Source organism: Paramormyrops kingsleyae, chromosome 18 (assembly GCF_048594095.1).
Source record: "Paramormyrops kingsleyae isolate MSU_618 chromosome 18, PKINGS_0.4, whole genome shotgun sequence".
Taxonomy (NCBI): Eukaryota; Metazoa; Chordata; class Actinopteri; order Osteoglossiformes; family Mormyridae; genus Paramormyrops; species Paramormyrops kingsleyae.
In genome coordinates this window covers 5,550,883-5,566,944 of record NC_132814.1, presented here as the reverse complement: position 1 = coordinate 5,566,944, position 16,062 = coordinate 5,550,883, and the positions used below count along the sequence as shown (strand labels likewise).

At 39.9% G+C, this 16,062-nt stretch overlaps 3 protein-coding genes across 7 annotated transcripts; 1 reads left to right on the top strand and 2 right to left on the bottom strand.

Annotated features, from left to right (window-relative positions):
• Positions 1–710: 710 nt before the first annotated feature.
• On the bottom strand, positions 711–4,246 carry LOC111852919 (autophagy-related protein 16). 3 transcript variants are annotated; one of them, XM_023829298.1, is made up of 7 exons: positions 4,109–4,246; positions 3,584–3,647; positions 3,082–3,172; positions 2,750–2,823; positions 2,398–2,649; positions 1,514–1,652; positions 711–1,165 (listed from the first exon to the last, which is right to left on the bottom strand). In XM_023829298.1, exons 1-6 carry the CDS (start codon positions 4,164–4,166, stop codon positions 1,523–1,525), a joined length of 669 nt encoding a protein of 222 aa, XP_023685066.1. In that variant the 5' UTR covers positions 4,167–4,246; the 3' UTR covers positions 711–1,165; positions 1,514–1,522. The 3 variants fall into 3 exon arrangements, with proteins under 3 accessions (XP_023685066.1, XP_023685065.1, XP_023685064.1); XM_023829297.2 differs by lacking the exon at positions 4,109–4,246 and adding an exon at positions 3,839–4,029; XM_023829296.1 differs by lacking the exons at positions 3,584–3,647; positions 4,109–4,246 and adding an exon at positions 3,402–3,573.
• Positions 4,247–5,109: 863 nt separating this feature from the next.
• rnasekb (ribonuclease, RNase K b) lies at positions 5,110–7,894 on the bottom strand. Its single transcript, XM_023829291.2, has 3 exons — positions 7,658–7,894; positions 6,578–6,660; positions 5,110–6,079 (listed from the first exon to the last, which is right to left on the bottom strand). Exons 1-3 carry the CDS (start codon positions 7,733–7,735, stop codon positions 5,935–5,937), a joined length of 306 nt encoding a protein of 101 aa, XP_023685059.1. The 5' UTR covers positions 7,736–7,894; the 3' UTR covers positions 5,110–5,934.
• Positions 7,895–7,898: 4 nt separating this feature from the next.
• bacc1 (BPTF associated chromatin complex component 1) lies at positions 7,899–15,548 on the top strand. Of its 3 annotated transcripts, none has more exons than XM_023829289.2 (6): positions 7,899–7,969; positions 11,523–11,617; positions 12,706–12,807; positions 13,669–13,889; positions 14,044–14,148; positions 14,654–15,548. In XM_023829289.2, the coding sequence occupies exons 2-6, from the start codon at positions 11,580–11,582 to the stop codon at positions 14,716–14,718; spliced, it is 531 nt and encodes a 176-aa protein (XP_023685057.1). In that variant the 5' UTR covers positions 7,899–7,969; positions 11,523–11,579; the 3' UTR covers positions 14,719–15,548. The 3 variants fall into 3 exon arrangements, with proteins under 3 accessions (XP_023685057.1, XP_023685058.1, XP_023685056.1); XM_023829288.2 differs by lacking the exon at positions 7,899–7,969 and adding an exon at positions 8,059–10,854; XM_023829290.2 differs by lacking the exons at positions 7,899–7,969; positions 12,706–12,807 and adding an exon at positions 8,050–10,854.
• Positions 15,549–16,062: the final 514 nt, after the last annotated feature.

Here is a 16,062-nt window from a genome sequence, read left to right as displayed (position 1 = left end):
TTGACGTCATTCAGTACAAAGAGGCAGTTTCACACTTGCCACTATGCTTCCGACAGTAAACCATATCTAAAATGAAAAAGCATGTTACAGCTTCTCACAGAAATGAAAGAGTACATATTTACAAGGTTATTTTCCCAGCTGTCTCGGTCATAATGCCATGATGCACATGTGCACTGGTTTTTGGTCAATTCATCCTCCTGGTTATTATGGTTTGGTTGTGCTGATAAAATAAGCTAGGCTCAACCAAGCATCATGCATGCACCTGGCCTCATTATAAGATATTACCTCTGCTTCTGTATCATTACTAACTATAACTGCTTTTTGTCACATCTATTTGTGATCCCTGTAGAGCACTCCGCGCAGAAACCCAAAGACCATTTTTAGGTTCTACTGTTAGTAGTCAGGTAGCCTAGCGATCGCACAGCTATAGGACTACAGGTACAAATCTGGCCACAGCTCTGTCAGGACAGAGTACATTCTTTGTACATTCTTGTGTGTTACTTCCAAGATCTCTGGTTTCCTGCCAGGATTCTTTCCTTTGGGCAAATCTGAATGCCTGTTAGTATGATTTTGTGATGGATGGAGCGCATCCTGCTTTGTATCCCATGGCCAATGGGAGAGGCTCCGAATCAGCATCATCACAATTGTGTAAAATCAAATTGTTAATTGGATGCGCAGATTACTATTATGTGAAAGAAAGGAGACTACACTCAATTTATGAGATTTATTAAAGATGGATTGTTGCAGCTTTTCTTGTAAGAAAACTTACCATGATAAAAATATGCACTCTTTTATTTTGTACTGCATATTAGTGCATATTTAAAATAAAAAAACATGGGAAAAAGTTGGGTGTGTCTGTGTGATGCGTTTCGGACCCAGAGAATTCAGTTAACTAGATAGTACCTTTGACCAGATTTAATGGTACTTTCATTTAGACAGTTATTTGAGCAATTCAAGCACAAAAATAGACCTTCAATGGGATAAGAAAAGCCATACATTTACAGTTTGACATTTGTATTTCTGAAAGGCTGTTTCATTCTGGAAAACTGACTTTTTTTTAGTTTTGATTGCTTCTGATTCAAGACATGATCATGATAAAATGCTGCTTCTTCAACAGAGATCAGAACCTTTGGGCAGACTTGCTATCCATCTGTCGGTTAGTCAGCTGGGGAATGGAGAAAAAAGTGGGGCATTTGGTGATTTAGGAATAAGCCAATAAGCTCACTAATACAACATCCTGCATAACAGAGGTTCCTGTTTGAAGATGGATGTAACTTCAAAATGCGCTGCTAAAATTTAAATGCTTAGTGGCAGTCCAATTTGGAGCTAATTGTCATGCGCCTTTATGTCAAATCTAAGCTGAAAGTTGATTCATGAAACATTCTTGTTGTCTCAGCCTGGTGACATTGTAAAATGTGAACATGGCATATGCCACAATGAAAACACCTCTGGCATGAGAAACTGCTGTAAGAAACATACAAATTTAATCTGTGCCAGGTGGTTTTCAGATCACCTCAGAGACTCAGTTGTCCTTGGCCCTGGGTGGTTCGGAAGATTCCTTCAAAGAGTCAGGCTGTCCTTCCTTAATCTCACACTGAGGCTGGTTTTGCTTGTGAAGGCGCCTTGTTAGCTGACGGGTGAAGCGATGCCATCTGGAGGTGATGAAAGGAACGGCTTATAAAAGACTATAAATGGACAGAGTAAACCACAAGACCAAGTAACCTTATAGTAACTAGAGTGAATGCTCACATTCACCATCTTGGCCACACGAAAATGATTAAGACCTTTAATGATGATGCAAGGACATAAAAAGCAGTCTGTCAACTTAGTCACCTGAAATGGATTTACAAGGTTTGATCAAAACTGCATACAATTATTTCAACCAGGGGCGCCGCCAGGGGGGGAAAGGTTAGAACAATTCTAGGGGCTCAGCACTGACATGGGGCCCTGTTAGGGGCTTTACCTTTTCGCAAAAAGGGGGGGGGCAAAATTGTAATCTTTCATGGGGCCCAAGATTTCTGGCAGCGCCCCTGATTTCAACTATCAGTAACGAGTACTGATTACAGTAAAAGATTTTTTATTTTTTGCATACTACATTTTGCTCTCTGTGGGAGACACTGACTTGTATATGCAGGTTCGAGCAAGTTCTCCTTGGGGTCAGAGTGTCAGCATGTAGTCACCCTGGAGCAGTTGACATTGACACTCTGCTCATGACCAGCTGTGATATGATTATTCTGCCAACTACAGGATTTGAGCCTCAGTTTATGTAGACAGGCTGAGAAACCCTAACACAGCTACACACCATCATTTCATCTCATCGTTCAGAAAAAGGTGCCACTTACTGTGAGAGACTGAGCTCTGATTTATATTCCATTCTCTCCTTGATCCCCACCTCACCTCTCCTGGGCTTCATTGTTCAGGTTCACTCTGTGTGCCTCCTGGATTTTCTCCTGCAACCATCGCTCCTGTAGCTCCTCCTTCTCACGCCGGATTTCATCCATCTCCTGCAACAGTGCCGTTTGTCCTGAGCGCAAAGCCGCCATCTCTTTAGACTGCTGCTCCAGGGCGAACTCGCACTCTGACAGGGTGTCCCGCAGAGCCGCGTTGTCGCAGGCCTGAGAGACAGCCTCCTGCCGATAGCGGGACACCCTTAGAAAAGAAAAAAAGACTCTTGTGTCACTGAGGGTGTGACATACTTGGCTTGGGTCTTCTATACATCAGATATTGATTCCAGCTGCAATTTACTCACTGTGAGTGACAGTATTGTAGCTCTGCCTCTTTAAGATACATGGTGGTGTTCAGGTCTGCAACAGTCTGTAAGAGCTGGAGCAATAAGATGGGTTGAGGGATGTCAACTTTGCTCAGCTGGCTGACGTGAGAGTTTCATTTAGAGACAACTTTTACGCTTTTGATGTAGCTAACTTTAGCTTTATAATGGAATACATATTTACCATAAAATTTCTTGCATGAGCGTGAGAGTCTGAAAGCGTCAGTGTCACGGCAGATGCGTGAGAGCTGGCAATCCTATGAGTCATGAAGACTGATGGTAAGGCAGGTTGTTTAACACACAGGGTGACTCACCTTCTCTATGACTTTCTCCTTCTCTTTGAGCACCAGATATACATGAAACGGCACTTCAAGTGTTTGACCGTCACTGCTGCTTTTCTCAGAGCTAGATCAAACACAGACACAGTCCTACACTGAAAACAATGTCCTTTCAAATTTTATATAAAATGTTTCTGTTTTGAGACAAGACGGTCTAAAATTAGCAAAATGATCTGCCAGTGCAGTAAGAAAATTGTACTTCGTACAATAAGACAATATGCCTAAATGCAAGCAAATTAATCTCTTATTCATGAGCTGTGTTAGTCTATTAATGAAATTAGATTACTTATACTTGCTTCGATTTTCTTTTTTTTTGTAGTGTAGGCAGGTACGTACAGTCACTGACTTCTTCGTGAAGAGACTTTGAACAACCGCTTTTAAACCATAAAGACTTAACATCACGATAATTTCTCCCTCCCACGTCTCGATGATTAGAAGAACATTGCTGTGGTCCAAGGCAATTCATTCAGTATCTTACATGGATATCTGGTTTTCCTCCCACACCTTCTCACGTAGTTCACATTTCTCCAGCAGCTGTGAATCTGTATTGTAAACAGACAGAACGTCAATGGCGACGTATGTTCTACAAAAACCACCTTCAAACCTGTGTGTGCAAAAAGTATAAAATACTCGAAATCATGATTCGCCGCGTTGATTTTTTTTATAACTTCAGACATAGATCGCGCCAATAAATAAATAATACTACTGCATCAAGTCAAACATAAATACACACACGTATTAAATAGGCCGGTAAATGGATCCTTTTGTAAGAGATCCCGCTGGAAGAGCTTTGCGCGCACGTGCTTCTTCCAAGCTTCCATCACACGAAATCAACGCACTGGGCGATAGTCCTGAAGACGTTTGTTCCGCTTACAAGGCTTGCTTCACCTTGGGGTTTATTAAAGTGCTTAAGTGATTTGTAATTTTAAGGCATTTAAAACCAACCCTAATAATAATTTCAACCCTAATAATAATTTCAGCACCAGTTCATTTGAAGATTGACCTCCGACTTGGCGCTGAGGCAAACTCCAGCCGTGGGACATGGAAGCCAGGCCGTCCATGAAGTTTGCGTGAATAATTTATTGACACATATGCAGCACATAGACAACAAACATTCTCTAAAAATAGCCTAATCCTGGTTCAATATATATCGCATCGTCTAACATAGTTGATGCTGTGTAACGTGGAGACTGGTGATATATAATTGACGCTAATTAACCAATAGATTAATTTACGTTAACTTGAAAGATAGGTAGCGTATTACGATCCTTCAGTTCCCAGATAGTTTAATAAGCACTTTTCTTGTTTTCGGGAACGTATGCTCAGCTTCATTAAGTGGCAAAGCTTACTTTGATTCACCAGAGAATTCCATAGATGTCTTTAAGGTGAGAGACTGATGCATTGTATGCTATTGTTTGGCCTGGCACCCTTGAAAGACAGTACGGCAATTGGCCCTGAGGTTATCTTTAAAAAGGTTTTATTTTAATCGTGACAGATCGATCGGCAAAAAAGTACATTCCTGTAGTTGTTAATGCTTTTTAAAGGTTAATATTATTTTTGATCCTCTGAGCAGCTCAGGAAAGACAATCTGTACCTGGAGGAAACCAAAAGACTAAAATGACTATGACTGTGATAGCAACGACCATTTAGTGCCTCACCTAAAATCCTTGCAGAGTGTTTTCAAAGTTGTCTTGAAATGCTACCAGTTAAAGTGCCACAAAATAATACAATAATAATAAATCACTGTGGGAGAGAAGAACCATGGGGGTTGACTGGGAAGTGTGGGATGTCAAAGGTGGATTGGGACAGATTACTGAATTACAAAGTTAAAGAATCCTCAGATGACAACCTAAAATCACTTGCTGCTGTTCCCTGAATCCTATGGGTGTTATAGTAAACAATTCTTTTCATTAAGATTATAAATAGGATTGAATATAAAAATCACATTTAAATTATGCTTGCAATGCATTTATGGATATCCACATATATAAGGTAACACACAGGTTTAAGATTCTTCATGTTTAGGTTTATTACAGGTAGACTGGATGCAAACATTTAATCACAGAAGAGTCAAAACCACATAAATACACATTTTACTAAGCAGGACAAACTCCCAATCACCATAACACACATCTTCCTGTTTTACAGTAATAGGGCTACTTTCAAAACTCACTCCTGTTACTGGAGGGAACTGAAGACTGAGAGTAAAAACAGAGGAAAGCCAGGCCTGAAGCATCATCTGGCCTGATAACAAAAAAATCTAATTCTAGCTGCATCAATCTCCATTAAATTTACAACATTCAGCATTATGCAGATAAAGAATGACAAAAAGTTCATCTATATGTGAATGGCATACTTATGTTCACCTAAAAATGTGTGTATTTTATATATTTATATATAATACACAGGTCTTATGACTAACAATAAGAGAGGACATTATGACTTCATAACAGGGCCAAGAACTATAATCATAATAGTTTAAATTATGAATATTTATTGAGAAACATTTAACCTGAAATTCAATATAGAGCATTTTACTGCACCAGATTACTAAAGTGATGCTTTAAGTTTTAATATTAAGTTACAACACATCATCTGAACAAATAAATACATGTAGACCAGGAAAATATCCGGTTATTTCCATCAAAACAAATATTCTCTCTTCATCTGAATTCCATTTATTTTCCATAATATAGAACATAATACACCCTTGTGGACTGTTTGTACCATATAGAGGCCCGTGAACCATCATCAAAACAGATAATAAAGTTAGAGATGTAAAATCCAATCTACTCCAGTTTGTTATATCGTTTCCGTCCAGCAGGGGGTTTAATGCACCATGTATTCATTGCGCTTGTTGAGTCGGACTTGGCAGAGGGAGATACCGCCCACCACCAAGTAGATGGCGGCTGCAATAAAGCAATTGTAGCCAACTTGGTTGTACAGTGCGTAGATAGCCTGCGGTGGATTTTTACTGGGGGGAGAAAAAGACATTCCATTCAGCAAAAAGCCACAAATCGAAGATCAAACCATTTTTGAGCCTTCACAAAAGTATTTCTTTTATGAATTTAAAAGTATTTACACATATTAATACTCTGATAGAAATCTGACGCTGATTCTGATGAATTAACATGTTACATCTTGACCGACTTAAATTTGTCTTAAAAAATGCACATAGTGTACATTTAAGGCAACTCTGCTCTTAACCAGATATTAGACAAAACACATGTGAAACTGTCTGCTACTCTTTTCACATGATAAAGGAAGGTGCAAAACTTTCACATCAATTTTAACAACTGGACGAATGTCCACCAGCAATGACATAAGCAACCTTTGAGAAATAGTCATATCCACAGGTCTGGCTGTTACTTGGGTGAGTCAGGATACAAAATTGTCCAGTCTGGGGTAAACATTGTGGAAATATGCGTATGTCACTTTTCCATCCTGACTGGACCGGGCACAAGACACTTACTCATTGAGCATGTCGTCCTCTGTGAAGGGCACGTCTTCGATCAGTACTGCTGAGTGAGCACTGAAAAATATCCCCAGCATCACCTGGCCGATCGGAAAAGGGAAAGAGAGTTCAAGTTGACAGAATTAATGTTGTGATGATGACTGATGTTGCCTTTGATTACACACAACTATTGGTAATCCATCAAGTGTATACATATGGATCAAGCACAGGAAGATGAAAAAATACCCATAAACGATGTTTATGGATTTAAATTCGATGTATTCCTTAATAATACTCTTTCCGTGTAATGTGCAAGACATATATAACGTCGAAATGTCAAAGCGATATAGCATTATAAATGTCTATGACAATTGAGACGGCGAACCTACATTTATTAACATATTTATTAACTGGTTATTTACAGAAACAATGTCCGTTTAGGTTTCGTACCTAATTTATTATTTAGGCAGTCAGAACGAAACGGCGAAAGACCCAAAGTATTTACCGTATTTTACAAGCGGGTATACATCTAGCCCCGTGACTTGATGAGCATTAGCCTTTTACGACCTACTCCGGAGTATGGTTTAAAAACCGTGTTATAATTTACGGCCATTATAACATAAAGGCACGCCTACAAAATCCTCAGTTTAACCTTTATTAACCATGCAATAACTGGATTTACAATGCGGCTGTCTAGACTTGGTTGAGGTAGCAGATTGCAAAACGTAAAAAAGCTTCATATTGAAAATAACCAGGCCATTCGCAGACTGAAGCCTTTTTTTTTTAATGAACGTTACCCAAATCGTAAGCCACATGTACAGATGACATTACATACACAGAGATTAACAATTGCTAAATCAAAGAACATTTTTAAATCATTTTTTGATCTTACGAATTTATTTAATTAACTAACAGTTTATTTGTACATCAAGCAGAGCAGAGAATACCCCGGTGGGGTCAAACTATCCCGATGACGTCCATCGAACGGTGATCGGGGGCATTTCACAACTTTTACACCACTCGTAAAAAAAAAATACAATTAATGTTAGTAGCAGTGTGAAATGATGCAAGTAAAGTTAGTATTTAAAAAATCCTTACCAGCATTATGACGCCCCATATACTTAATACTATCCCGCAAGCAGCCAATTTCGGACCGCAAAATAAAAGCGACGGCATTCTTAATCTGGCCGGAGACAATTAATATTAGCCTTTATGAATATAATGATGTCCTTCAGTTCTGGGTGAGATTATTCCAATTCAGATTTAGGTTTTACAGACGATATTTGGGCCCAGGCTTGTATTACCTAACGCTCCGGTCATGTGAGTTACTTCCGCCAGCAGTAGGCGGGACATCCATGCAGCTGTACCACAATCGGAAGACCAAGGGGTTCCGGAAGTCATACTAAATAAGTAAATTTTTATGTTATAAATGGTGTATAACTATTATAAGTTGCAGTATAATACTGTTAAGTAAATGGAACTAGAATCTAGCGTAAGGCACTAAGAAAATCCAGCTCGGTAAACTCTGAAGGAAGAATGAAAAAATGTTACGAATGCTTTTACTATATACTTAAAAACCGAAATTCCACACACCCGGTGATGATACAATTTATTTTTCTATATTTTATTATTCAGTTGAGACCTTCGTACATCGTTGTTTAGATGAGGTAGTCATAGAACTGACGTAAACAAGAGTCAGCTGATCACGAAATGGACGAAAGAGGCCAGTACAGGAAGTGACGTTGGATTTAAATTAATGCAGTATGCCTTTCGTAGCTTGGTTGTTTTAGGTTATGTGTGCTTTGTGCACATGAATTTTGCGGCAGTGTGCTTTTAAAATATATAATTCTATTTGACGGTGATTGGACTTAGTGAACAGTCAGATCACAGATTTTAGTGACGACTTTGTTTAGAGATTTTAAAAGAATTTGAAACTGGTTTCAAATGTTTTTCTGGTGTGGTTTGCGATTCATTCGTTTTCTTCCCATATTAAGGCTAGTGATAATAACTGTACTGCTGAATAATATAGATCAATCAACATATTTTAAAAATGAAGGGGAGTAATTTAACCTAGAATTTACGTGAGGGCTATTAATGTATGCCTACAGTCAGTCTGCTGCCAACAAAATCTCAATACAAGGTAAAACAACGAAAAACTGGATTCTCACCCATAGAAAACCCTGTTAGCTATCCAACGAACCAGCTTTTTGTTGACATTGATGCTGCTAGCCTGGGTTTCTACTGACTAACAAGTGCAAGAATTAGCAATGGAACAAAGGCTGTATGGGATATTGTTAGAGCCTAACATCAGAAAAGCTATTAAATGAAAACAACATGAGGATTGGGTCCCTACAAGATGAGTGAATATATAAAAAAGAGCATCCAGTGCTGCCAAGAAGTGACCCATAAAGACAGTGAAGTCAAAGTGAGTTGTAACATGAGGGTATTTCAGGTGGTCGAGTATCAGACATTTAGAATCAGAATTGGAATTATGCTGCTCCAATTTGAATCATCTGCAGTGGTTTGATAGCACATGCTAACATTAATGAGAGGAGAGAGACTGGTCTGTGTTTTTCAACTTGTGAAGGGGCAAGTGTGGATGACTTAGGCAGTGGAGTTTCTTAAGCCTGCTTATGTGATGTGAAATTATCTAGTCATGGGAGATGTGATGTGCTTATCGTTTAACTTTGGGTTGAACATTGGGGAGGTTAAGGTCTCCTCTCATTTAAGGAGGGTGCAGGAGGTTGTATTGGCTGATTTTAATTATTAAAGGAGTTACCACCCCTCCCCCATCATAATTTCTCCCTCTGTAAGTAGATGGGGTGTAGGGGACAGGTAGGTCTGTTAGTGAGAAGAGGCTTGCTGACACCAGTTAGTATGAGGGGCAAATGAAGGGCGCATGGGACTGTGTGGTGAAGGGGGCTGTATGCAAGTGGTGGAGAGAGAACTAGTTAATAGCTGCTGCTTTCTTTTGGAACAGTCGGCAGTCAGGGTGGTGGGTGGAATGTTAAGGAGGGTGTTGAATGGTAAGAATAGTTTGCAAGTGTCTGGTAGGTAGTTTTAGCAGCAGCGGTGTTAGAGAAAAATAAAAGTGATTGATGCTCAGCCAAATCCACAGGGTTTTATTTTTCTGCCATTTTCTCTCAATCATCCTGAGCTTTGTCTATAACCCACAGATAGCACTAAGAGAGCCATAAGTGATATATCTATTAATCAGAGAGACAGGTAATCCAAAAATAGGATAATTTCTCAATTAGTCATTTGTTCTCTTCTGATTCCTCTGATGATTTGACAGTGACAATAGCGATCTAATTATACTATATAATATGTATCATAACTTTTAACATTTGCTACAAACAATTTTAACAATGAGTGTATATTTTGCAAGGTGTATTTGCACTGTCCATGGTACTGACATTGTACTTCTATTTAATGTGACAACTGAGGTATCACAATATTTTTTAAATGGGACATTTTATATGTCTTTATAAGTAAAAGCATTACCAAAGTAAGGTGAATGCAAACCCCCTAAAATATTTTCAAGAGTCTTTTTTTCGTTTTCAGCCAATGCACCACACGATTTCCGATGGACTCGGACAACAAGAAAAGGAAATGGGGCGGTAATTCAAAAAGCATGACTGACACGGGCGCTATCCAATCAGAGACCAAGTTCTCAGGTTTTGGGCCAATGGCCGTTGAAATGGGCGAAGGCTAATGGGAATTTCCTCTATCGAGGAGAAGTTGCCGTTCGTCGAATTGTTTTTGGTTCTCGCTTATTTATTTATTTCGTCGGAGTTCTGAATTAGGCGCAATGGCGTGCATTAGCGGATCAGAAACGCAACTGTGCGCGTAGGAGGCGCAGCTTAGAAAAGAAAGCGACGAAGGGATTGTGTGTGCCTGCTTCACAGGCCGACTGTTATTGTTCTTGGGGCGGACGGAGGTGCGAATAGCTATCCGGAGCTAGTTCCCGCAGTTTTCAGCGCGTATCGGCCATCCTGTCCAGCTAGCGTGGGCTGGGCTGAGTGGGCGGCTGCTGTGGTTACTTGGGCCGCGTTAGACAGCCGAACCCTGAGCCGGTCGGGGAAAGGGACGCGGCTCGGATCTCTCCCCCCGTAATCTCCCGCTCTTCTCACCTAGCTTGTGAAGCCCGCCTTGTGCTTTGTTGTAAGGTCCCGGTGTTTGGCCAGCGTTCATTAAATATAAAACCTCTATATTTTGATTAAATAAAGCCGCTTTTGGGTAGGCTCCGCGACTCCATTTTTCTTAGCGGGAAAATGACTTCAGCGTCGACTAAGGTGAGCAGACCGTCGCTCCAAGTCCGGTTTAAATACCTTTGAAAGCTGCTGTGATATACTGTGGCGGTACAGCGGTAAACACTTAAATGTTTTAATTTCAGTTGATTTAGGTTAACCCAGATATGGTACTGATGATACTTATTTTTGGTCAGCTGCGACCAGCCACCGCTTATGCGGCTCTCCTGCCTGAAGTTCCGATATTTAGCGTTTGTTATTGGAAAGATTGAACAACACTAAAATCAGTTTACTCCCTCACTTGCAAGTGTGAACAAATACCCACTTCCCTGATAACGTTTACTAATATTTTGACAATTTAAGATTTTGATGATAATGTTACAAATGTCTTATTGGATTTCATGGGAAACTTGGTTAGATTCAGTTTTGAAATGACGTAAGCATATTATTTGTATAGATGACAGAAATTATTTGAAATGTACTAATTTTGTGGACGAACCGCACAATTTCCCCACCGTGCTGCCGTTTTCTAAAGAACCACGTCTGGTTAGTGTGTTTGTGAATATGAACTTTAGAAAGGCATCCGTGTAAATGAGTTCGGGGGTGGGGTGCCCTATTTGAGGAGCAGTCATTGACCATTTGGTCCCAGCATCCTTGCTTGTTGGTATCTAGGCTGTTTCCTAACTCTAGCACTTTCTCTGTATGCGTGTCAGGTGGGGGAGATCTTCTCAGCTGCCGGTGCTGCTTTCACCAAGTTGGGCGAGCTCACCATGCAGTTACACCCAGTAGCTGACTCCTGCCCTGCTGGGTGAGTCTGAGCTTCACAGCTGTGGCTTTGTGGTGCTAAGCCACGCTTTCCGATGACCAGTGGAGCCCCCGATACACAAATAAACAGGTAGAGGGGAAACTGGATAGAAACACACAGAACTCAGGGAAAAGTCCTGGAAAGGAAGTGGTTTGGAGAGGGAATCTGAAGGAAAAACCCTCATGGTTATTTTGGAAAACTGCATTTTTAGTAGTAAAGTGGAAAAATAGTTGATCCATCATTCTGCGCGAGCAGTCACCACATTATCCTAGTCTTGTTTCCTGGCAGCACTGTGCCTAATCAGCCCTCCCTCTGTTCTGGTTTTCCTATAATTTGGGATAGGTCTCACTTAAGCTTGGTACCAATGAGGACTAGTATACATGTCCTCTGAGTTCGTTGTCATTCATCTGCTGAAGTTGTTACTGACAGCTTATTGGACAGATTTTTTTTTATTATTATTATTATTAACTGTACTTCTGAGGGGAAAGGGGTTGACTTGTAGGTACAGGTAGAGAATACCTGCACTAGCTATACTACTGTGTGAAAAAACATTGCTGCTTAAGAATAGCCACTCTTTATTTTTTGGTAAATGTGCTAATCCTTGTGTGACCAACAAAGGATATTTACTGACCTACTTATTTTAGATGCAGTTATGTCATATACTTTTTGCTCAGTTTTGTAGTCTCTATCCATAGATAAAATTTGAATGTGTGTGTATTTGCGCTTATGTGTGGATATGCACGATTGCCAGTAGAAACATCTGATAAATCTTGATGTGCTTTTAGTTCGTATCTTAACTTCTGTTTGCTCAGATTTGACGTCATCCTGGGTAGAATTTAAGCTAAAGTAATTATTAGAAAAATTCACATTTTAATTACATCCACTGACATCCTGCCCTGGTGGTGGCCTAGATTAGAGGGAAAAAAAGCTCATTCTTTTGTCTTGGTTGGAACAAATAAACCGTTTCAAGATATGGAAAGAGAGATTTGACAGACTCCCTAGTATTTTATTGGGAAATTGTGGAGTGTGGTAGGAAAATGATGACACTGCCCCTCCTCATCCACCCCCACCCCTCGCTGTGTATCTCACAGAGCCAAGTGGACGGACACTGAAATCGAGATGTTGCGGTCAGCCGTGCGGCGCTTTGGTGACGACCTGAACAGTATCAGCTCGGTCATCAAGGAGCGCACAGTGTAAGAAGACCCTTTTCTCTGCCCTTCACTCCCACTTTTAGTTATATACTCTCCATTCCCTCTAACCCTCTTCCTGAGTTTCATCCTGTATAAGACAATGTCTTCTCTTTCCTCATCATTTTTGCTTGTCTGTTCTCTTGCATTTATGCAGTGAGACTTTGTTGTGGCATGAGCTGCTCCACCTCCTTACTGTTTTTCTCTTTGGGGGTGTGTAGTGGCAACTCCAGCGTCCATCTGCTTGGCCTTGCGTTACCACAGCTCGGCAGTGGTGTGGCAAATACCAATAGCAATGATCAGGATGATGCTATAGATTTCCACATTGGAAGCAACTTTCTTCCAGGGACTGGCGTTTCAGTTAATTGACAATACTTTCTGAATTGTGAATGCTTTAAAGGAAACTTAATTAACTAGATCTGTTCTACATATTCAAACTTGCTTTGTATTAAAAACACTGAGCACTTACCCATTGTTTTCAAAGAATTTGTTCAATCTTCTAATAGATTCCATCAAAATGATGAAATGATGTTTGGAAAACTTTCCAAATGGCTGTTATGCCAGGAAACCATATATTTGAAAAGATATAATTTCATGTGGGAGCAGTTTTTTTTTTTTACTGTGGTTATCAGAAGTGGGTGATATTCCTAAGATTTATTTGCATTAATTGTGATAGCTTCCTGCTTTGTCTGAAAATGCTCTCATTTTTGTTGCCGAATTTGTCTCATGACTAAAATGTCCAGACAACTGTTTGAGATTCAAGGTCTGAAAAGCACGTTTGTTTAAAGCTGCTTGTGAACTACTTTTAAGGAGTGGTCTGCCCTGTCTAGTTTTGTCCTCATGATTCCGTTCCCCTTCTCAAATCAGTGCCCAGATCAAGACCACAGTGAAACGGAAGCTCTATGAGGACAGCCGTGTGCCACTTTCATCGGACTCTCCCAAAAAGACCACTAAAAAGACTGCCGTGGCCGTGACGCCAGCCCCAGCCTCACAGGTCATCACTGTACCTACTTCACAGGTTGTTGTGACTGCAGGATTGCAGGGCCCAACCTCTGCTCCCCCAGCCATTAAAAAACAGAAGACAGCAGGTGGGTGTGACATGCTCAGATTATATTGTATGTTAAGTTGCCAAATCATTGTGCTACCTCACAGAATGCACGCTATTTTAACATGCTGTAACATCCTCTTCCCATTGTCTCCGTTTCTTTTGATATGTCCTGATTCATGCATGTGCTCATGCAGATGTTACCCTGAGTGCCCTCAATGACTCTGATGTGAACAGCGACCTAGTCGATATTGAAGGGCTGGGTGAAGGCTCCACTACCAAAAAGCTCAACTTTGACCAGGGTGAGCGCTGATCTCTTTGTATCTATGTATGACAATTTCTCTCCCACATTGAGCTTTTGTATCTGTATGTGCCCAGGCTTCTGGATAAGTGCTTCAACTAAATTGACATAAATAATGAATTGTGTAATCTCATTACTGACACAATCTTTTGAGTCTTACAAGTATAGTATAAATAGAGATTAGGTATAACAGTTAATAGTACTACAGACCCAATTCAGTCCTTGCATAGTTCTAGGAACAGAATGGGCAGTGGTGGCTTAATGGTTAGGGAAGCACACTTGTATTTGAAAAATTGCTGGTTTGAATCCCCAACCAGCAAGGCACCACTGAGGTACCCTGAGCAAGGTACTGCCCCCAAGCACTGAATTAGCTGCCCCCTGCTATGTCATGATGTCACATATGGGTTAAATGCAGAGGACACATTTTGTTGTTGTGCACTGTGGTGTCAACAATGACCACAAATTCGAATAATCATTCATATGTACTGTTTGTCCACTGTCTGTAGAGAGCCTCAATCTGGACTCCAGCCTCATCATGAACTCCAGTGACCTACCCCTCCTCTCACGCTGACCATGGGTCTATCATATGTAACCACAACAGTGGAGAACTTTGTGATGTTTTTTGTAGTTATTCAGTTGTCCTTTTTTTTTTTTTTTTTTTTTTAAAAAAAAAAGACATTATCAAAGGAAAATGGGAAATGCCATTTCTCTTCAGAAGCAATATTATTTTAGATTTTTAGACCTTCAGGCAGATCCAGCATAGATTTCTGCCAGCATTGTTAATGGTGTTTGATCCTGTTAAGACCAGACTTCTGTAAGCAAGAAACCTGAGGTTTCCGGGGTGGAAAAGCAGGAATAGATGGGTCTGTTTTCCCATATGAGTGCCAAATTGTAGGATTTCTGCAATGGCATTATTGGTTTTAAAGAAATACCTGTAGTTTTTGATAATTTTGTGGTAATTCACTTCTGGATCACAACCTGCGGGGAACACTGAGACTGCTGTGATCTTTGACAACACATTTAAGCAATTGTCTGTTAAGTGCTGTTGTTTTTATAAGTAAAACCAAGGGATCTCAGTTCACACCCTTATGTGGGGGAGGGTTTCCTTCGGGTAGATTTCTTATATTTGTACTCCAGAGTTTATATTACAGTAATATACTGTTTAGATGTCTAGCTTTAATGGTTGGCTATATTTAGGTGGAGAGAACTGGGATTTTGTGATCTCTATCAGGTGAACCTACACAACAGATTTATTGTGGAGATGTGAAAAATTTTCTTTGCATATATTTTTGTTCCATAGGATTCTAGCATGAGTGTATGTGAAATGGTTTATTAGCATTTTTAAATGAATACTTTAATCCTTCACATTCCTATTCTGCAAATAAAAACTATGAAAAACTATGTGCTAAACAGAAATTGCCTGGCTCTTGTTTTTCAGAGTATACTCAAGTGTGCAGCTTGTATTTTAGTTGTATAAAAATGTTTTATATGTAAAGTATATACATTTTTTTTGTGAGTTGTGCATGGTTGCGTTGAGCATAGTGCTCCATTTTGGTTGTTTCTGTGCACCTTTACATGCATTGTTTCATAGTTTCCCACAGAAGCTTGTATTATTCAAGACTAGAAGTTGCATCACTGAATACAACAAATAGTTTTGTAAAGTTGAATGACTTGGATGTCTTGTTTTTGTTCATCATGTTTATATTAAATACCTGCTAGCTTGACATGCTTGCATAAAGCTGTGCCTCCATAACATCACGCAATGCTTCTTAAAGTTGCACTTAAACCTTCACAGCTTACCCACTGCATCCGTGAAAAGAAAGTGAGGTATAGTTCCCAGAATACTTCAGGATATGAACTGTGCAGGTTGTAATAAAGTAACATTTTGTAAAATCTTTGAAAGCTGGTTCAGATT